Source organism: Leucoraja erinacea, chromosome 3, assembly GCF_028641065.1.
Source record: "Leucoraja erinacea ecotype New England chromosome 3, Leri_hhj_1, whole genome shotgun sequence".
Taxonomy (NCBI): Eukaryota; Metazoa; Chordata; class Chondrichthyes; order Rajiformes; family Rajidae; genus Leucoraja; species Leucoraja erinaceus.
Window position 1 is genome coordinate 82,648,869 of NC_073379.1, and position 22,891 is coordinate 82,671,759.

Genomic DNA, 22,891 nt, shown 5'->3' on the forward strand with positions numbered 1-22,891 from the left:
TATTAGCCCGAGATAGGCTTGGGTTAAATTTGTTAACGTCAGCTTTATTAAGAATAGCAAAACGAGATTAAAAAAGCTTCTTCAGATGATCTATTCCTATTGGACAATTCATTTCTGTAGGCATCTTCTGTCAAACCACATTTCCAACTGGTGAGCTGTTCAGGTTATAAACAATTTTCAAGAACAATACCCTGTCGTAAATTGGGGAGGACCTGCAATCAGTTGAGCATTCTTTCCGTTACTGGTCCTAAACAAAGTTTGTTGTACCAGTTAATCAAAACCACAGTAGTTTTCCTTCAAATTTCCATTGTACGATTTCAATTATTAGAGGTAGACCTACTTGTTGATGGAAAAGGTCTTCATCTTTAATCTCGATTTCTTCCTCTTCCTCCTCAATAAGAGTGGTGGTAAAAATTGTGCTTCTCTCAGCCACTTCCTGCAGGAGAAATCAGCAAGGTTAATTTCCAAATGAGACTTAGCTAAACTGTAGAATAGCACTGCAAACCCTGTTCTATAAAATGTCTTTAGATTTACAGATAAATAAATATGTTTTGGAAAAAAGCAAACTAACAGGTTTGCTGATTGTAGCCGTTTATCTTTTCGCACCCTCAGTAGCTACCTGCCAACCACCACCTCTACCAGTTGAGCCTGTGCCAAAGGCCACAGTGGCTGGCTGGCTGGCAGAAGGCGTGGAGGTGGTGGCCGGTTCCGCAGAACGGTCCCGGCGGCCGCTCGCAGCCACCCGAGCTACTGAGTGAGTTGGGGGCATGATCCCCGACCCCCTCCTTCTCAACGCTCCTGCCCCCCCTCTGCAACTTTAACCCTGGCTGCCCAGCCAAGTTTGCTACTTTGTGCTGACTTGGGCCAGACTCCCCATATGCTGTGAAAGGAACTCTTTCCCCCCCACCCCCCATGGCACTGTCCTTTTAAATCAGCTGCCAGCAATGAGGGATAGACTTGGCAGTAAGTACAGCCAAATACAGCAACATCGTTCTTCATGTTGCTGTACTGAGGGATAGCCAAGTCTATCTTTCTTGGTGAACAATCTAACCGTTGGCCTCCAAGACATAGGTAAATTTTCAGGCTTTATTTTAAGGTAAAAAAAATAGCATCTTCATTGCCGGGAAATACGGTACATTTGATAGCGGTTTCATTCAATTGCGTACAATACCGTCATACCCCTTTTCTCTCAACAGTATACAGACAATATATTTAATCTTAAGAAAAAAATATTCATAGGAACACAGAAGCATCGACAATCTTCCAATTTTAAAAGACAAACGTGGTATGATTTTGCGAAATTGCTCTCAGTAATTGAAAGAAACGTTACCTCTCCCTGCAAATTCCTGAGAACTACTTTCACATCTGCCCCAGTGGCCCAAGCTTTTTGATTCTTCCAGATCAGATTGGCAGGAGAAGACACTACACCAGCATCAGAAGCCCAGATCTGTAGAGGTGAGATTATTGAACATTAAGCACAACCAACATAAATTTATCACCAGTGTCCACAGTTCATGGTAAACATTTTTTTTGAAGTTAAGGGCTCGTTGGATTAAATAGTAGATAAAAACACAGATCAGATTAAACCAAGCAAGGACATTAATTAATCAGTGAATCAACAAATACGAAAAGAAAAAAAGAAAAAAGATTTTCTGCACAGCAGGGCATATATTATCCCTAATCAAACCAGAAGAAAAGGCAATAATACATTAAGATGAACCAGGCATGAAGATTTACAAAAAGACTGAAGAAAAAGCAGGACGGAACTAAACACTGCAGGATATTAACAATTGGAAACTGTAAAAAATTGAACGCAGTATCAGAGCTAACAATGCCAGTAGAACAAAAATGTTAATCAATAAAACAACAGAACCCGGATAAATGATCAACTAACCTTAGAGAAACAAGGAGCTGTAGATGTTGAGAGTCATAGAGAGTCGTACAGCATGGAAACAGATACTTCGACCCAACTTGCCCATGCCGACCATCTATACTAATCCCACCTCCCTGCGTTTGGCCCATATCCCTGTAAATCTAACCTATCCATGTACCTGCCTAATGTGATGTCCCAAGAACCTCAAAACTTTGCAATAGTACCTGCCTCAAATATCTCCTCCAGCAGCTTGTTCCATACACCCTCCACCCTTTGGTAAAAAGGTTACCCTTCAGGTTCCCATCAAATCGACCCCCCCCCCCCCCCCCTCACCTTAAACCAGGGGTTCCCATCCTTTTTCATCCCGTTTACCCCTGGCAACTTTAAACGCGTATTTATGAACAATTAATGATGAACAGATACCAGTATACCAGAAACAGTCAGTCAATGAGAAAAAATATGTACAAATCCAGAATCAACAAATTTACCCCGTGTGGGTGAATTTACCCCAGGTTGGGAACCGTGGCCTTAAACCTATGTTCCCTGGTTCTGGATTCCCCTACTTTGGGCAAACGACTGTGCATTTACCCAATCAATTCCTCGCATTATTTTGTACACCTCCAAGATCAACCCTCATCCTCCTGCACTCCATGGAATAAAGCTGCAGCCTGTTCAACCTCGAGTCCTGGCAAATCTTCTCTGAACCCTTTCAAGTTTGACTATCTTCCCTATAACATGGTGACCAAAACTAAACATAATACTCTTAAAAACTGGTTTACAAAAGACACAACGTGCTGGGGGAACTCAGCAGATCAAGCAGCATCTCTGGAGAACATGCATAGGTGACCAGAAGAGCCATGACCAAAAACCTCATGCGAGGTTTTCATGTACTATGTGCCTACTGGTCCAGAGAACATCATCCATGTTCTCCAAAGATGCTGCCTGACCTGCCAAGTTACTCCAGTACTTTGTGTCTTCTCAACAATACCATAGATTTAGTCCAGAGACTACAAGTTAGTGGGAAGAATAATGAAGGGAAAAGGAGTAAATAAGCAGGAACACAAATAAAATTTAAAAAAAAAAACCAGCACAGAATATTTTAACCAACCTAAAATGATTGGGATAAACAAGTACATAAAGAGCTGGGGGTAGTAATGGAGTAGGTAGATACACGGGTGGCTACATCCTTCACAATCAAGGACCAAGGTTGCAGATGCATGGAAACAACAGCTGCAGAATCCCCTTTAAGCAACAAAACTGGAAATGTATTATCCAAGCCCTGAAACTCCTCATCCAACAGCATGCAACTACACCAGAACTACTGTGGAGCAAAAGAACAGCTTCTTTCTCCAGTGTAATTTTGGAAAATAATTAAATGCTGCCTCATGCCAACAAAGATACACCCTGAAAGAAAATAAATAAATGATCCTACAGTGCATATGGATCTTCCTTCCAAACCTGCAGGCGCATAGTACACAATAACATATAGTAATAGAGAATAAACCAGAGTTAATGACTCGATACACACAGACCACCATTTTGGGTAATAAATGGGAAAATGGCATACCCACTATACCTAGGAAAATAGATTGGATAAAAGCCGAATGCAAGGTTAGACTCTATTACTATCTAGACAAAAGGATTCAGGAAATAAAAGGAACAGCAATAATAAGGCTTGATGTACATTAAATTTATTTTGGACTCAATTTGGGTTCTCCAGTTTTAATTGGCCAAAATCAGGTTCTCGGTTACTATAAGCTTCATACAAATGTATCAACTATCAATTTCTATGATAAAATACAGAACCACTGAACAGTTAAAACATAGAAGGCAGCCATTCAGCAAATCCACGTCAACCCTAAATAGGCAACCCAGGTATTCCCACAACCCGCACCCCAGCAAATTCTTTCATTCCAGATAATTAACCAGCTCCCCTTTAAATACTACAATTGAATCCATTTCCTACCCCAGGCATACATTCCCAACCCTAAACATGCAAAGACGATTTTCTGCAAATCATATTTGGTTTTTGGCTCTTTCAATTCTGAAATAGGTTTCTCTATTTAATGTCTAAAACCTTGTTTTAAACACTTCCATCTGATTTTCTTCAAAGGAGAAGCATCCAAGTTTCTTCAATTTAGCAAGTCTTTTCTCTCTATCATAGACCAGACATTTCAGAAGTTGCTGGTTATAAGCTCCACTGGATTTTCTAACATCTCCATTTAAATTATTTTTTGATCTTATCCTTCTATTACACTGCAGCATGTCAGTAGATTCTAAAGAGTAGTTTTTCAGCACATCAATATGAATTTATATTAAGCTTGAACTTACAGTAGTCGTTTGTCCAGCCTTCAACACATACTTAGTGGTAAACTTGTAGGAGACAACTCCATCACCAATTTTTCGGATCAGTTCCCAGCCACCCATATGTTGATCCTGTTTTAAGAAACAAAAATCAGCACACATCTAACTTGGATCTAATGCATCTCGCAAGTCATTTCTCCCACTTGTACCTGCTCAGAATTGTTCTTTAGGCGTATAAATTTGCCATCAACATCCAGTTCGTCGAGGACTATATTTCCAGTGGCAGAAGCCTGATGGCAAATGCTAAGACTGCTGCTGGCATCAGACTCCTCAACATCAACACGCTTTCTCTTGCCACGAGCTGTGCGGACACTGCGGCTTGATGTGGCACGAGAAACAGTCACCCGTGAAGATGGACTTGGTGACAGCTTCAATCTGAAAATAAAATAAAACGTTGTTACATTTCATACAATGCACTGTGTCAGTGGTTTAGTTTTAGTTTAGAGATACAGCATAGAAACAGACCCTTCTGCCCACTAGATCCACACCGACCATCGATCACCCATACACTAGTGCTATGTCATTCCACTGTTGTATACTACACACTACATGAAATTTACATAAACCAATTAACCTACAAAATGACATGTCTTTCGAATATGGGAGGAAACCCAAGCACCAAGAGAAAACCCACACGGTCACAGATTTAAAAGACATTTGGACAGGGACGTAGATATGCTTAGCAAACTTTGGTTAATAACAGATATTATGTTCGATCGGGGAGAAGGAGAAAGAGTTTGTCAGGTATAGGAAACTTGTATTTGCCAGGCAGGGCGAGGGAAATGTTAAAATCTTTTGCAAGTATATCAAAAGCAGAGTGTATCTATGGAAGGAATGCTGTAATTTACATGAGGGGTCAGGGGATATGAACAAAGTCCTAAATGATTACTTCTCAGCATTCACCAAGGAGAAGGAAGGGTGAGGCTGGCGAGTCGAGGGATATATGGATATTCTGGTGCACGGTTGCTTCAAGAAGGTCAGGACTGAGGAGGTGCTAGTAGTATTGAGGGAGGGAGGGGGGGGGGAAGGGGGGAGAGGGGGGGGGGGAGAGAGGAGGGAGAGAGAGGGAGGGGGGAGAGAGGGAGGGGGAGAGGGGAGGGGAGGGGGAGAGGGAGGAGGGGGAGGGGGAGAGAGAGATTATATTAATATTATTCATTCGTTCCTTTTACCCCCATCCCCGCCCGATCCACTCATGCATTGCCCCCAACTCTAGAGTGGGAGAGGTGAGGGGTCATCACAGGGGAGGGCTGGTTCACTCTCGAAGGCAGAGACGGAGAGAGGGCTGCTTGCGGGCATGGACTCGAGTGAGGCCAAGCGGCACGGCCGAGCTTGAGAGGTGCGCGGCCGGTCTTGTGAGCAGCGGGGCAGGAGAGAGAGAGAGGGAGAAAGAGGAGAGGGGAGAGACAGAAGAGATGGGGAGAGAGAAGAGAGGGGGAGAGAGAGGAGAGGGGGCGGACTTGAACTCGGTGAGCAGTGTGGACGGCGACCAAATGACTGCGAGTGGGGGGGGGGGTGACGATGTAACTCGCAGCACGTGGAAAACAATGCGCAGCAGGCGGCGCGAGCAGACCCATTGTGACGTCATCAGCTCGTTTATTTTCAGTTATTTTTTTTAGCATTTTCATGAATAACTCAAGAAATAACGCTAGAAATTTTCAGATGAGATGATTTCAGACTCCAGGAGATAAATCTCTATCAGAATATGTAAATATTTACCGTTAGGGCGTCGGGTTTTCGAGAAGATGTGATTATACACAAACAAATAAATACATCCACATACAAGATCAGACTTTTAATAGTTATATGATAAGATGTTCACTTAGAAATGCAGGGAATGATGAGGAGTCAGCAGTTTTGTGCAGGTGAGAACATGTTTCACAAATCTGATCGATAACCAAGGAGATTGAAGGCCACAGAGCAGATGGTGCCACCAATATGGACTTTAATAAGACTTTTGACAAGGTCCTGCACTGTAGTCCGGTCCTACAGATTAATGCAAAAGTTCCAAGCATGTGGATGAACTGGATCCAAAATTGGCTGGGGAATAGGAGGAAGAGTATAGTGGTGGAAGGGTATTTTTCTGACTGGAAATCTGTAACAAGTGGTCTGCTCATATAAATAAATGATGAGTTTGCAGATTACACTACAACTGGTGGAATCATGGATAATAACGTTTGTCTAAGGATACAATGGTTCACAGATCAACTGGAACATTAGACAGTGGTGGCAGATAGAATGTAATCTGTTGATGCATTGGGTAATACACTTTGGGAGGTAAAATTCTGGTTGGACATAAAGTAAGGAGCAGGGCATGTTGATGTACTGAAATCAGATGCAAATACCAAACTACCCAAAAGTAGTGAAACAAGAGTTGGGACATCACGTTGCAATCGTACATAATAGTTGTTAAAGTGGAATACTCAGTATATTTTTGCGTGCTACAATTCAGGAAGGATGTGGTAGCAAAACTAAGAGTGTGGTGGAGAGTCACTAGAATATTGCCCGGAATGCAGTCCTGATGTCGCAAGAAAAGATGAGCAGGGCATAATCTCTCTGGAACAGAGGCTGAGGGTAGATCTTAACAAAGTTTGGAAAAATCAGAGGGTACATATATAGTCAGAATTTTTCCTTGCCCTAGGGCCGAGGAGTCCAAAATAGGTAATCTAAAAAGCACATGTTTAGGGTGGAAAGAGAGGATAGGAAATTTAAAGGAGATCCCAGGGTTATATATATTTTTTACACAAAGGGTGGCGGAGACCGATGCACCTACAACATTTAAAAAACATTTAGACAAGTACTTTGATAGAAAAGGAGTAGAGCAATCCAGGCCAAATGCAGGCATACAGATTAGTGTACATAGGCACCACCTTTGGCATGGATGAGGCAAACCATACCATTCAGAGACTAGGAATAAGCCAATCTTTCTCCAGGTGATGGCCAGTTGGGATACCAGAGGGCAAGCTTGTGCATGTACTGATTCACTCTGTAGGAAGTACAGGTGCACAACCTTTTATCCGACGAACCAAATAACGAAAACCTCCAAATAGCGACATTTTTTCGGTCCTTGAAGAAAGGTCCTTGAAAACGTTCACCGAGGGCGGCCCGCAGAGGTGACAGCGGAACCTCCGGTCGGTCCTCGAAGAAAGGGGAACTAAATCCCCATTCATAAAAGAGGTGAGGGTATATTGCGCGGGAGGGTTAATAATTGACAATATGCTGCTACCTGCCCGCTCAGTTAAAAAGTTCCCACGGTAGACACGATACACAGTGTATCGTGAGTCTTGCATGGGAACTTTTTAACTCAGCGTGCAGGCAGCAGCAGATTGTCGCTCCCTTCAGTTTCACCCCACCTACACCCCTCTGCTTCCTGGCCATGTGTGTGACCCCTTCCCTCCCCTCTCCAGTTCCCCGCTCATTGCACCGGCGTGGGGGCTTTGTACTGTCTTCACGTCGGCGATGGCTGCAGGTCAGTGCAGTCACCGGAGACGTCAGGACCAATTGGACGTCGACCACCAGGCCCACCACAAGCACAGAGATCCCAGAGACCCACAGCCAGCAGCAGCCCAGCCCAGCCCCGCTCCAACTTCTTCTGCCGGGATCAAGGCGCAAACTCGCGACCTTGCGGATATGACCCGAGCACTCTACCACTGAGCCAGCCATTAAAATCTACGCAAAAAAATTTCCATTCCGAAGACCGACAAATTCTGAATTACGAAAGGTGTCTGGTCCCAAGGCTTTCGGATAAAAGGTTGTGCACCTGTAGTACCTGGACAGAGTAGCTGGTGACCATATGTCCACTTTCAAGTCAAGTTCCAAGTCAGGAAAAATTAAAATAGTTGTGGATATAAATATACATTTCAGTAACTAATTCCAGAACTGTGAACAAATTTGGGCCCCATATCTGAGGAAGGATGTGCTAGCTCTGGAGAGGGTTCATAGGGGGTTTACCAGAAAGATTCCAGAAATGGCTGGGTTAGCATATGATGAGAATTTGACAACACTGGGCCTCTACTCACGGGAGTTTAGAAGGTTGAGGGGGGAGCTCATTGAAACTTACAGAATAATGAAAGGCATAGATAGAGTGGATGTGGAAAGGATGTTTCCACTGGTGGGCGAGTCTAGGACCAGAATTAAACCTCAGAATTAAAGGGTGCTCTTTTGGAAAGAAGGCGAGGAGGAATTTCTTTAGTCAGAGGGTAGATAATCTGTTGAACTCATTGCCGCAGAGGGCTGTGGAGGCCAAGTCAGTAGATATTTTTAAGACAGAGATAGACAAATTCTTGAATAGAATGGGTGTCAAAGTTTATGGGGAGAAGGCAGGAAAATAGGATTAGGAAGCACAGATCAGCCATGATTGAAAGGCGGAGTAGACTCGATGGGCCGAATAGCCTAATTCTATAACTTGTGAACAACAAGAGTCTCCATCCCATTCTCAAACCATGTGGTTAAATCCTCAAAATTTGAACAGAACAAAAAGTCAGCCGATGTGCTCTTAGTTGAGGAAATTAACGACTCAGCAGTCTACTGTGCAAAGAATGCCAACCTACTCAGAAAAATAGACAGCCTGTTCAAAGAGCAGAGGAAATTGATAGTTACTACTTTCAAAGAAAGGGCAGTTTCTCTGGGATTTGCAGTAAGAGAATTGTTATAAAAGGAGTCTAGGGGAACAAACGTTTTTTCCCCCAGAAGACAAGTGTAGACTAATGGTTAAGTGGCCTTGTTGCTATATCAAATGTCAAGCTTCCAACTAACATCAAAATGTACAAGCTCCTGGAAAACTCTACCTGTCCATCTTTTTCAGATAGAAATCTCAAAACATCTTAGCCTAGCCTATAAAATTACTATTTTGCTTGCATCAGAAATGTTCTGAATATTTCTAAGACTCTCTCCGATTTTGATATTTGTCTCAGAAATATCAGAGGGAGATGGTCAATGGTATTGAGATACCACTTTTAACATTTTATTGTGGAAAACCAAGAGTAGATGGTGTTTCACAAAATTCAAAGGAGAACAATTAGATAGTTTTTTTTTTCTATAAAAATAATTGGATTCACAGGAGAGATGCAGCCCAACCAAATAACTGTACAATAACTAAACAGAACTTTACACCGAATAATAAAAGGCACAGATACAGCTTCCTTTTGAAAAGTTAAAACTATTACAAATTTTAGACATTGGATCCAAGATTACCTCTCTTCTTCACCCTCCAATAGTTTCCTGTATGCACTGATTTCCATATCCAGAGCTAATTTGACATCCAACAGATCTTCATATTCATTTAGCTGGTGCTGCATCTGTGCTCTAATCTCAGCCATCTCTCTCTCCTTGTCTGTTAAGAGCCTTCGATTTCCATCTTTTTCTTTTTCCAGGGATGCTTCCAACTCCTGGGCTCTTTCTTGCCAAACCTTTGCCTAGGCCACGGAAATAAAATATGGTTAAAATTGTTCTTTTAAGATTACTGATAATGCAAATTCTATCAGCGAATAGACTTACATTTTTTTGCAAGTTTAACAACTGAGTACTGAGGTTCTCTATCCTCATGTAATTTTCCTTTAGCTCCTCTTCAGTTGCCTTAGCCGACTTGGTGTTCATCTCCAATGCAAGCTTTGAATTTTCAAGCTGAAAAACATATCCTGAAATTTCAATAATTGAAATATCGCAATTTATAAACACTGCCAATTTTCCCCAGATTTTGACTGCCATGAGTACACAGAACAATCAAGGCTCAAATTATTTACAATATGCCAATAATCTGCAGAAATAATATCCAATTACTGATTAGATCAAGCTAATGAGTTGCTCCACTGAAATAGAAGATTGTTAACACCAAACTACAATGTCCCTGCTGAAAGTCTCAAACCACCAGGTTCAGGAATAGCTAATTTCCTACATCCATCAGGTTCTTGAAGTGAACTCCAATCCTACCTCAGCAATGGAACACTGTGGACTACCTCATGCACCACCATTGAATTTCCCAATTGTGTTTTTGCACTAGTCTTTTTTCTTGACTGTCTTTTAAAGTGTGTGCAATTTATACTGTATGTTTTACATGCTGTCTAAGTCTATGCACGTTTGCTGTCGCTTCAAGATTTTCATTGTACCAGTATCTCACTGTACTTACTCAAAAAACTCAACTTGCCATTGCAGAATCTAATGTATATCAGTGAGAGAACATTCTGACATTTCATATAGATATATTGAACTTTCACAAAACTTCTAGACTTTTGCAAGCAGCCAATGTTATTGCCACAATGAAGGTACAGAAAGTCAATGATTGATAATGCATTTTGTTGTCTCTGTACTGTACACTGACAATGACAATTAAAATTGAATCTGAATCTCTGAATCTGAAAAGAATTATTCAAAGCCACAAGAAAACACTCAACATCACACAAAATTGGAACCTATTATTCTGGCTGGTGCAAACCTAGCAACTGAAAGATTAAAATGTTTAGTAACTGAAAAGTCATGTGACCCCCAAGAAACAGGCCCTTTGGCCATATTCGTGTATATTGACCAAAATGCTTTCCTGAGTATTCTCATCGCTGCATATAGCCCATATCCCTTGCTATTCACATACCTGTCCAAATATCTTTTAAACATTGCTATTGTATCACTTCATCCGACAGCTCATTCCATATACCCATTACCCTCGCTGTGAAAAAGTGGCCACTCAAATATCCTTATATCGTAACCTTTCAAGGTCATAAAGTCATGTGATAGAAGTAGAATTAGACCATTCGGCGCTTCAAGTCTACTCCACCTATCAATCCTGGCTGATTTACCTCTCCCTCCTAACCCCATTCTCCTGCCTTCTCCCCATAATCTCTGACACCCGTACTAATCAAAAATCTATCTATCTCTGTTGTAAAAATATCCAGAGACTTGACCTCTACAGCCTTCTGTGGCAAAGAATACCACAGGTTTACTATGGTCTGACTACAGATATTTCTCCTCATCTCCATCCTAAAAGAATGTCCTTTAATTCTCTTTCAATCTTGCCCGCTATTTTAGACTCCCCTACTTTGGAGGAAATACAGTATCCATCCACCTCATCTATAGTCATCATGAATTCATAGACATCTGTAATGTCACCACTCAGCCTTCTTCCCTCCTCGACCAGCCTGTCCTCCTCGTAACTCAAGGTATCCTGTCCTGGAAACATCCTTCTGAATCATTTCTGCACCCACTTCAGCTTAATCCCATCCAAAAGAAAAATTGTTACATTTGAGTCACAATTTTTCTGAAACATTAACACTTTTTGGGCAATCTATGTTACTGTGCCATCCACATCTTTTTTTTTGTAAATGATGGGATCACAGTTTTATTTATTACTTTGTTTTGGAAGTTTTTCTCCAGTTCCTCTTTATAGGCTTTCACTTGTTGATCATGTTGTTCTCTTAATTCCTGAAGAGCTTTGGTCAGTTTATGCTCATATTCAACAAAGCGACCTGAATCCACTTCAACCAGACGGGTCTCGTGTTTCTTTCTAGTTTCTTTGAGCTCCTGCAGACAGACAAAATATATCAAATAAGAAAAAGAAATGGAAAAATTCATGACGTAATTATAGAGTCAGAATCATACAGCGTGGAAATGGGCCCCTCGCCCCCACGCTGACCAACATGCCCCATCTACACTAAACCCACCTGCCAACCTTGGCCCATATGCTTCCAAACCCATCCTACCTATATACCTGTCAAAATGTTTTTTTTTTCCAATGCTGCGATAGTACCTGTCTCAACTACATCCTCTGGCAGCTCATTCCATATACACACCACCCTTTGTGTAAAAATGTTGCCCCTCAGGTTCATATTAAATCCCTCCCCCACCCATTGATTCTTGATTTTCCTACTCTGGTTAAGAGATTCTGTGCAGTTACCCTGTAACTCTCATGATCTTATACACCTTTATAAGATCACCCCACATTTTCCTGTACTCCAGGGGGAAATTCCTAGTCTGCACCATTTCTCCCTATAGCTCAGGCCCTCATGTCCAGGCAACTTTATCGAAAATCATCTTTGCACCCATAGCAGCTTAACATCATCTTTCCTATTCCGGGTGATCTAAACTAAACACAATACTCATTTGTTATACGGGAATTTTGCCCGTAAAGTCTGTGACCCATTTAATTAAACCCTGTAGCGTACTTGTGGGCGGTAGCACTATATTTAGAACCCATAGCGCTGCAGCCAACAGCTCTTTGTTTAAATTCCCACGACTAAGCCGACACCACCCAGTTTAAACCTTTGTGCGCCAAACCCGCAACGCAGTGTGTATTGATTTACTCGGCAAGTCTGTAGCAGTGTGTATTGCCTTACGTGCCAGTCTGCGGCTGATAGCGCTTTGTTCCCAAAGGGGGGGGGGGGGGGCTTGCTGGGATGCAGTCCCCTGCCATTGGTTGTAGATTGAATTTGGGAGCAGCGCTATTGGCCAGGACATACGGCCGGTTATTTCAACGGCTGATTTCTCACCTGTATAAAGGCAGGCGCCAGGAAGCCAGAGGTTAGCTCAAGTTTCTGAACGAGAGGGGTTCACCGACAGGCTGAGTCGCAATCAGTGCCGTCGACGGGGGGGAGGGGGGAGAAAGCAAGAGCAAGAGCAAGAGCGAGAGGCATGCTGCTGTAAAACGGATCGAAACGTGCAGAGTATGAATGTCATGGCTGCATTTGACTGAATTTCTAGAATTTAGCTCTGAGGCATGTTTTGGCCAAGACTGCAATGTGCTCTGGAGGCAAATGGTCCCAGCGAATCCAATGATCATTCAGGAGATTAACGGTGGTCAGGTGTTGCTTCATAGCACCTTTCCATTGCTTTAACTGATTGTGTGATAATTAGCTGGATTGTTCTTCCATTTTGTGAATACGCCAACTGGGCAATTTTACACATTGTGTGTTGATCACTAATCTTACATGTTGTTTGTTGTCGTGGAAAAGCTTGGGTTGAGACACAGCCAGAACTGGAATATAATTGTTGGTAGTACACCTGGGATATTGTCTAGCCTCAGAGCCTTTGCTGCATTTAGTGCCAAGAGCCAATTTTAATATCACATGGCATGAATAGAATTGCCTGAAGTCTGGCATGTGATTGGGGCTGCTACAGAAGAAAGCAGAGCTGTATCTGGCTGATCATGGATACGAATGCTTGCGTCTCATTTTCAGCACACAAGCTGAGCTGCACCTTCATCGAGTATGGGGATATTTTTAGAACCAACTCCTTTCATTAGCTGTTTAAAATAATTGTTTATCACGATCCACACCTATACATACTGGGTCTGCAGAGTTATCCTCTGCTTTAATCGTTGAATCCAAGCTCTGTCTGCTGCACTTTGTTCAACAAGCACAGAGTTTGAGCTGCAGGTTCTCTGCACTGACAGCTCATCGTATTTCATTGGTAGACCTTCCATACTCTTCTGAACTCAACGAACCAGGGTTGACTATTTGCCTTGATTGCAATGGTGGAATTTTTACCTTTCTGCTGCTCCTGACGGCCCCATATATTTTTGATTTGTCAGATCTGCTCTCAATGCATCACGTTTAACTTACTTCAAGCACCACACAACACAGTGAAGGGTCCCCCCCCCCTCCCCCTCCACTCCAACAAAATTCACTTCTATATGCTAACAGAAGCATCCATCTGTACCAGGAAGATAGCAAGGCAGATATCAAGTGTGTTTATCATGCAGGATGCATTGTAAATTTAACCCTTGTACTGGTTCCTACTACAAACCCAGCCTGTCAGCAATATCCTTCAGGGCTTGGTCGTTTGCTCACTCATTGTATTCCTAAGCTCATTTTAGTGATGAGCAATAAAATTCCCCACCCAGAGTGCTTTCTGTATAAAAAGGGCTTGGTAGCATTGGTACTGACCTCTTCTTCCAGCTTTTTTTCACCCTCACAATTAAAATAATTGCTATAAATTAAAAAAAAATGGCAAATCCAATAAAATGTACCTTTCACGCAATGGAATGTTTCCTTACCTCCTGATGTATACTCTTTCGGAACTCAAGTTCTTCTGTAAAGCTCTGACAGCGGTTCTCAAGGTCAACTCGCAAGAGTGTTTCATCTTCAAGTTTCTTATTCACAGCTGCTAAAGAAACCTCTAGCTGCAGGAAAGATTTAAAATTTCAAATTACAAAAGCAAAATTACTAACTTTTATTGCAAACATTTTTTCAAAATGTATATTCCCTTCTAACAAGACCATTTGGCCATCAATTCTTTCCATAGCAAGGTTTTGACTATCCTGATAGAATACACAAATTTTCTGCTTCTTTAAAAATCCCATGTAAAATGGTTAACAGTTCAAGTAATCAGTGTTGTATGCCCCAAAGTGACAAAATAAAATCACATTAAGAGCTTCAGAGAGACATACAATTGAATTCAGTAAAATCATCACAGCAATTGTCAAATTTGAAAACTAATTTGAAATTATTGCGATCTTTAATTCAGCCATGCATTTTGGAGAGTTAACTGTGATATATACAAATTAATGGTAGCATAGTCTTCAAACTTATATGTTTGTGTCAAATTAAATACCGTAACTCAAAAGACAAAAGTTTGGATAAAGTTTGCAGGAGAACCAAAATAAATGGTCTCACATTAAAAAAGAAAAACACTAATCTTTTTGGTTGGTACTTTACATCTAAAAGGAAATGGAATTAAGGATGGGAAAGAAATTCAAGTGACCAGAATACAAACCAAATTTTGACTGCAAGTGTAGTGAAATCTAAAAGAAAATGAACTGTCCTTTTATTAAAGTTACCTTTGAAAGGCGTGCCTGCAAATCTTCAACTTCTTCTTCAAGGGCCTCTTTCCCACCCAATGCAGTTTGGAGGCTAGCTTCCTTGGAATGAAGTGCACTTTCAAGATCCTTAACATGGATCTGGGATGCATGTAGATCAGATTCTTTCTTGGTATAACTGAAGCAATAACAAAAAAAGTTATCCAGTAAAACAACAGCTGAAACCTGCGCTTGGGAAAATATGTTAGCGTCTTGTCAATTGTACATTGACTGCTATAACATTTGGGTATAAAGATGATACCACATTTTGAACAAATAAGGTAATATCTCATTTAAAAAGGTAAATTAAGCATTAACTGGGCAGTGCAAGATTCCAAAAAGAGTTGTTTTGTTTTATTCTTGGCACTGAGAATCAAAAATGTCACATGGTTCAATGTGCACATTTCCGCCTTGTCAAAATGTCAAAGTAAACTATTTGAGGAAACCAATGCAACTACAATTCACATCCTTTATAATCCTTCATTGACTGTCCCAAATCCAACACAATCAGCAAGCTGAAAGCAACTTACATTTCTTGCCAATATAACAGTAACAAGTAGGTGCACTTGAATTGCTGCTTAGATCCCTTGATGGTAGTGAGAAAAGGAAGGAGGTGAAGGGACCAATGTTGCACTTCCTACAGTGAAGAGATGGCTGGAAGATGTGGATGGGAAGGGTTGAGCTAACCAGCGAGTCAAAGAAAATATTCCCTGTGGAAAGTAGAAATGAAGGGGAGAACAAGGAGACCCCCCGTGGAGTGCTGGGACCTATACCAGTTTGATAAATTCCAATTTCCAGATCCCAGCCATCTCATCTTTACCATGGGCATCCAGTCTCCATACACAATAAAGTCTTGGGACCCTCCACTTCTTTCTGGAACAAAGACACAACCAATTCCCCACCATTAATAATCTATTCTGCCTGGCAGAACTTCTTGTTATCCTCAACTTCTCTTTCAATTCCTCCTATTTTCTACTGATCATTGGAATATCCACAGGCACTCGCATGGGCCCCAGCTACAAACCACCTTTAGTAGCTCCATAGAAAAGATTTTGGTCCAAAAATACAACAACATTCTTCCCAAATCTTTATCCACTTCTGCAGAACATCAATTTGAGGGCACCTTGGGCTGAAGGGCCTGTTTCCATGCTTAATGACTACAACTTCTGAAAGTTGGAAGAGGGCTGGGGCAGGACTAAGTTTGGCGGGCGATAGGTGGGTACAGGTGAGGGGGATGTTGGATTGGTAAAATACTTGAGTACAATAAGGTCACTCAAATGCAGCATCTCCAACCTGATCTATTGCATTTGGTGCTCATGATGTGCCCTCCTCTACATCAGTGAGACCAAATCTAGCTTAAGTGACAGTTTTGCAGCACACCTGCATTCTGTCCATAACACCCGGTTTGAGCTTCTGGTGGCATCTAATTTCAAATACCAACCAGCTTGTCCTCCGTCTTCTCAACTGCCACAGTGATGCCAAAAGAAAAACTCAAAGAACAACATCTCACGCTCTACTTGGGTAGCATACAAGCCAATAGTATGAACATTGAATTTTCTACTTTCGTATAACTCACATCCTACATTTCTTTCCCACTCCAACTAGTCCTCCCAGGTTATCTTGCCGGGTTCAGTTTTTTGCATTCCTTCCACACACCAACTCCTCCGTCTCCTTCTGCCCATCACCTGTTTCCATCCGTTCCTCCCCAGCACTTCTATAAATTGGCCGTGTTTCCTCTTTCACCCGCAATCCAGATGCAGGGTCTCAATCCAAAACAACAACCATCCCTTTTGCCACTCCAGATGCTGTTCTTCTAGTAGTTTATTTTCATATGAAACTTTGGATGCCATGTGACTTCCCAAACAAAAGTAGCAAAGATCAATTTTCATCCCAAATGAAAGTTTTTTTAAATTGTACTTTTAAAGGAATACTGCTTGTTTTGCCAATCATGGAGGATGGGCGGGGTGGGAACTCTACATCCAGTTACTGAGTTTCAATAATTACCAGGGTAATTATGCCCATGACACAGTTTGTATGGCTTCAACTTTAGAAACAAAACACAAAGTGCTGGAGAAACTCAGCAAGTCAGGAAACATCTGGTATTTGATGTACGGGTGTCAGAGGTTATGGAGAGATGGCAGGAGAATGGGGTTAGGAGGGAGAGATAGATCAGCCATGATTGAATGGCAGAGTAGATGGGCCGAATGGCCAAATTCTGCTCCTATCACTTATGATTTTATGAAACATCTTTAGATGAAACAGACTAGTCTCCAAATCCAAAACATAGTCTGACCATTTCCTCCGTTGATGTTGCCTGACTTGCTGAGGTTCTCTGGCAATTTGTGTTTAGCTCAAGATTCCCACCAAAGATCCTATAGCGAGCAAGATAGTCCACTCCTGCTGAATTCAATGGGCTGACGTGTAGTACGCAATGGAATGGAACGTGGGCCATTTCTTCGTCCATTTCAGTAACCCGACCCGACCCAACTTTGTATATCCCTCGCAGTGTAATCAGCATTGCAGGGGAACAATTTGTGTGTGTGATATAGGGTTAGATTCATAATTCTGTTAAAGATTACTTTGTTAACAAATTATGATTCTGTTAATTGTCTTTTTTTTTTTAATGTTTTTCTTTTAAAAAGCTTTTCTTTTTAAATGGCTCATGTGCTGTGTTTGAGTTGATTTTTGGATTACACTTGCACTCTGTAATTCATCTAATCACACTGTTCACAACTGCGGTATTTGGAAAAAATAATAGCAATATGAAGATTCCAGTTGCTCTACTCTTGGAATGTTCATTAATGATTTTTTTGTGTATATGGAATCATTTTTCAACAATAAAATGGGTCTGGTCTTCCCAATAGCCAGAGTGTGGAATGAGATCTGTCTGTAATGGTGGGGTTATCTAAATGAAGTATTTAACAAAATAAAATTTGTTTTGAGATAGATTAAAAAAACGATGTATAACTCAAGGATGGTTTTATTCAGCAACCATACAACTGATTAGATTGTGTAGGAAAGAACACACACACACATGAATGTGATATAGATGTATATAATCATAGAACACACACACATATATATTTCTCCATATTTTTATATATATATATATATATATATATATATATATATATATATATATGATAAACTTTATTTTGGACTCAAGGCCCAGACGAGGGACAACATTACATAAAAATACATTGCAAACCTCCCCACAACTTTACCCTGGCGTCCCAGCCGTGCTGATCCGAGCAGACTTCCCACACGCTGTGGAAGGAACATAGGCGTTGTTTTGCTTTTTATTGTGAGGCAGAGGCAGAGGCAGAAAGAAAACGAGAAGATTTTTACCAAAGATGTTAGATATTTCTGAGGATGTTTCCGTAACCGGCTTCTGTCTCAGCACTAGTATCTTTACTCCGATATGGCGGACAAAGATGTCGGAGACGGAAGCCGGTTACGGAAATGGAGCCGAAAATTACCCATGAATCTGCCCATGAACGTACTACGTCTTTTTCATCGAGTGGACTACCTTGCTCGTTATATGATCTTTGATTCCCACATCTGCTGTTCCTTGTGTCTTCAATGTAAAGTTATTCCTCAATGCAAATCCCACAGAGGGTTTGAAAACAAGTGGGAAAGTAGTGGGAGTTGGAAAGGAATGCAAATCCTACATAGGATGTGAAAACAAGCAAACACGCCTAAAAACCATTCTTTACTTCTGACTAAACCAGTTCTGAAGCCCGTTTAGCAGGTCTAATCAACAGTCGTTCCAAACAAATGCTTCAACCAAAAAGCACCATTGTTACGATTATCTTTCGTGATTAAAATTTCTGCCATAAACTTGGATAACCAAACCTCATTAATCACTCAGAAAATACTGTACTTGTCAGATAAGGTAGCTTATCATAACCAACCAACATTTCAGCTGCCGACATTCCAAGCAGGGAGGGATTGCAATGAAACTTTTTGAACAAGACAGACAGGGTGAGTGAAATAAGACGGTAAACATAGAAAAAAAGGCGCAGGAGTAGGTCATTCGGCCCTTCGAGCCTGCACCACCATTCAATATGATCATGGCTGATCATCCAACTGTACCTGCCTTCTCTCCATACCCCCTGATCCCTTTAGCCACAAGAGCCACATCTAACTCCCTCTTAAATATAGCCAATTAACTGGCCTCAACTAGATTCTGCGGCAGAGAATTCCAGAGATTCACCAAGAATGATGCAAGATGAGCTGGAAGATAGAAATGTCAATCAAGGGGATGATAATAAAACAAGTTAAAAAGGCCATTCTTCTCCTATCTAAAGAAAAGCAATGTTTATTAGCCAAAATAGTCAGTAATGGAGGTAAAGTTGACTTCAGGAGATGACTGTGATGCATGTGAATTGATGTCAAGAGTGTTTTATTGTCATATGTCCCGGACAGGACAATGAAATTCTTACTTGCTGCAGCACAACAGAATATGTTCTTGTTGTGAAGGTGATGGCATTCACGCCCTGCCACAGTTGCCGAAATTCCGACTCATACAAAGGGTACAAAGGACATTTATTATCACATACACCAATTGGTGTAGTAAAATTTGACTTACCATGCAGCACACAGATAAAGATAAAACTCAACATTAAAGAACTTAACAATAAACATAAAAACATCCCCCCACAATGGTTCCCACTGTGAGGGAAGGCACAAAGTCCAGTCCCCATCCCCTTGTCCACCCATAGTCGGGCCTATTGAGGCCCCTGCAGTCACCGCTACAGCGGCCCGGTCTTTCAGGCCCTTCTCGCCGGGTGATTGTGCTCCGGCGTCGGGAGAATCCTCTCAGCAGCTTGGGATACCTGGAGCAGCCGCTTCCTTACCGGAGACCGTGGCTTCCGAAGCCGACAGGCCGCGCTGGACGGAGTTCCACCACTGGTGATCTCAGCTAGAGATCCCAGGCTCCTGATGTTAAAGTTCAGTGCCGCCACCCGCAGCTGGCCGCTCCACAGACCTGCAATGTTCACCTGCGGTCTCAGCATTCCGGAGCTCCAGCACGGCGACCCGGGTAAGGCATCGCCCTCTCCACGATAGCGCTCCAGCGCTGTGCCGCTGCCGAAGCCGTGGTTCTGGCCAGTCCCCTCAGGAAACGCCGCTCCAGACCCCGATATTAGGCTGCGAGAACGGGTCGAAGATGCAGCCCAGAGAAAAGCTGCCTCTCCGACCAGGTAGGGACAAGGAAGAGCAGTTTCCCCCTTCTCCCCCCTGGTGCTGCAGGGGACATGTTGGTGGAAGTTAGGGAGCGATTTCTTCAGGTTGGCTTTGTTGAATTCCCCGGCTATGGTGGTAAATGCCTCGAGGTAAGCCGTCTGGTGCGTGTTGACAACAGCGTGCAGCTCCTCCAATGCCAGACGGACGTCTGCCTGGGGTAGCATTTAGACCGCGGGCAGGATTAAGGTGAATTCCCTCGGTAGGTAGAAGGGACGGCACTTCACCACCAGATGTTTGAGATGTGGGGAGCAGGAGTTGGATAGGACTGCCACGTCTGAGCACCATAGAAACATAGAAATTAGGTGCAGGAGTAGGCCATTCGGCCATTCGAGCCTGCACCGCCATTCAATATGATCATGGCTGATCATCCAACTCAGTATCCCGTACCTGCCTTCTCTCCATACCCCCTGATCCACAAGGGCCACATCTAACTCCCTCTTAAATATAGCCAATGAACTGGCCTCAACTACCCTCTGTGGCAGAGAGTTCCAGAGATTCACCACTCTCTGTGTGAAAAAAGTTCTTCGCATCTCGGTTTTAAAGGATTTCCCCCTTATCCTTAAGCTGTGACCCCTTGTCCTGGACTTCCCTAACATCGGGAACAATCTTCCTGCATCTAGCCTGTCCAACCCCTTAAGAATTTTGTAAGTTTCTATAAGATCCCCTCTCAATCTCCTAAATTCTAGAGAGTATAAACCAAGTCTATCCAGTCTTTCTTCATAAGACAGTCCTGACATCCCAGGAATCAGTCTGGTGAACCGTCTCTGCACTCCCTCTATGGCAATAATGTCCTTCCTCAGATTGAGACCAAAACTGTACGCAATACCCCAGGTGTGGTCTCACCAAGTCCCTGTACAACTGCAGTAGAACCTCCCTGCTCCTATACTCAAATCCTTTTGCAATGAAAGCTAACATACCATTCGCTTTCTTTACTGCCTGCTGCACCTGCATGCCTACCTTCAATGACTGGTGTACCATGACACCCAGGTCTCGCTGCATCTCCCCCTTTCCCAGTCGGCCAGCATTTAGATAATAGTCTGCTTTCCCGTTTTTGCCACCAAAATGGATAACCTCACATTTATCCACATTATACTGCATCTGCCAAACATTTGCCCACTCACCCAGCCTATCCAAGTCACCTTGCAGTCTCCTAGCATCCTCCTCACAGCTAACACTGCCCCCCAGCTTAGTGTCATCCGCAAACTTGGAGATATTGCCTTCAATTCCCTCATCCAGATCATTAATATATATTGTAAATAGCTGGGGTCCCAGCACTGAGCCTTGCGGTACCCCACTAGTCACTGCCTGCCATTGTGAAAAGGACCCGTTTACTCCTACTCTTTGCTTCCTGTTTGCCAGCCAGTTCTCTATCCACATCAATACTGAACCCCCAATGCCGTGTGCTTTAAGTTTGTATACTAATCTCTTATGTGGGACCTTGTCGAAAGCCTTCTGGATGTCCAGATACACCACATCCACTGGTTCTCCCCTATCCACGCTACTAGTTACATCCTCGAAAAATTGTATAAGATTCGTCAGACATGATTTACCTTTCGTAAATCCATGCTGACTTTGTCCAATGATTTCACCACTTTCCAAATGTGCTGCTATCCCATCGTTAATAACTGACTCTAGCAGTTTCCCCACTACCGATGTTAGACTAACTGGTCTGTAATTCCCCGTTTTAGTGAAGACGGAACCAAAGTAGTTATTCAATTGGTCCGCCATATCCTTGTTCCCCATGATCAACTCACCTGTTGTTGACTCACCACGCAGTTGACAATGAGGCAGACGCCCCCTCCTCTCCATTTCCCAGATGTCTGCATACGGTCCATACGGTGGATAGAGAACCCTTCAGGCTGGACTGCTGAGTCTGGGGAGCTGGGGGTGAGCCATGCCTCTGTGAAACAGAACACAGAGCATTCCCTCAGCTCCCTTTGGTAAAGCAGCCTTGCCCTTAAGTTCTCCACTTTGTTTTCTAGTAACTGTACGTTGGCCAGTAGGATGGTAGGGAGAGGGGGCCCAAAGTCCCCTACGCTTCAGTCTTACTTGTAGTCCTGCCTGATGACGTGTCGGTACTCCATGAAGTCCTCCTCGGTGTTTAAAGGTAGAGCACTTGCGAGTCTCCGTGAGGTCGGGGATTCCCCTGAGATCGGGGATTCCCATACAGTCGGCATCTCCAGCTCTGTTGCTGCTGGGGGATCCTGCCCGACGGCCTTGATTCCGGACTCGATGAAGGCCTCCCCGGTGTTTACAGGTACAGTACTTACAGGCCTCTGCGAGGTCAGGGACTCCCCTCCGATCGGGGATTCCCTTACAGTCGCTATCTTCGGGAGTTTGCAGTAGCGCTAATGCATTTATATGCGTTACCAGCTCGCTACTTACATAGTTGATTTCTGCAAATTCTTTGATACAGGTGAGCTCAGAAATACTATATTTGAAGATTTTCTGTTGAGCCGCTGGCAAAATGTCAGATGCTGGTTTAAACTGAAGATAGACACAAAAAGCTGGAGTAACTCCATGGGTCAGACAGCATCTCTAGAGAAAAGGAATAGGTGACATTTTGGGTCGAGACCTTTCTTCAGAATCAAGAAAGAAATCTATACCCTTTCCAAAGCCTCCATTATCTT

At 42.7% G+C, this 22,891-nt stretch overlaps 1 protein-coding gene across 3 annotated transcripts in view; it reads right to left on the reverse strand.

The window, feature by feature from the left end:
- lmnb1 (lamin B1) overlaps positions 1–22,891 on the reverse strand; it is a 43,008-nt gene that overhangs the window by 9,981 nt on the left and 10,136 nt on the right. For all 3 annotated transcript variants that reach the window (XM_055633089.1, XM_055633090.1, XM_055633091.1), the window contains 9 exons: positions 14,997–15,153; positions 14,214–14,339; positions 11,573–11,743; positions 9,731–9,856; positions 9,428–9,648; positions 4,387–4,612; positions 4,205–4,309; positions 1,331–1,447; positions 341–436 (listed from right to left, as the gene is read on the reverse strand). In XM_055633089.1, the coding sequence (XP_055489064.1) occupies positions 341–436; positions 1,331–1,447; positions 4,205–4,309; positions 4,387–4,612; positions 9,428–9,648; positions 9,731–9,856; positions 11,573–11,743; positions 14,214–14,339; positions 14,997–15,153 (1,345 nt within the window). The remainder of the gene's footprint in view (positions 1–340; positions 437–1,330; positions 1,448–4,204; positions 4,310–4,386; positions 4,613–9,427; positions 9,649–9,730; positions 9,857–11,572; positions 11,744–14,213; positions 14,340–14,996; positions 15,154–22,891) is intronic.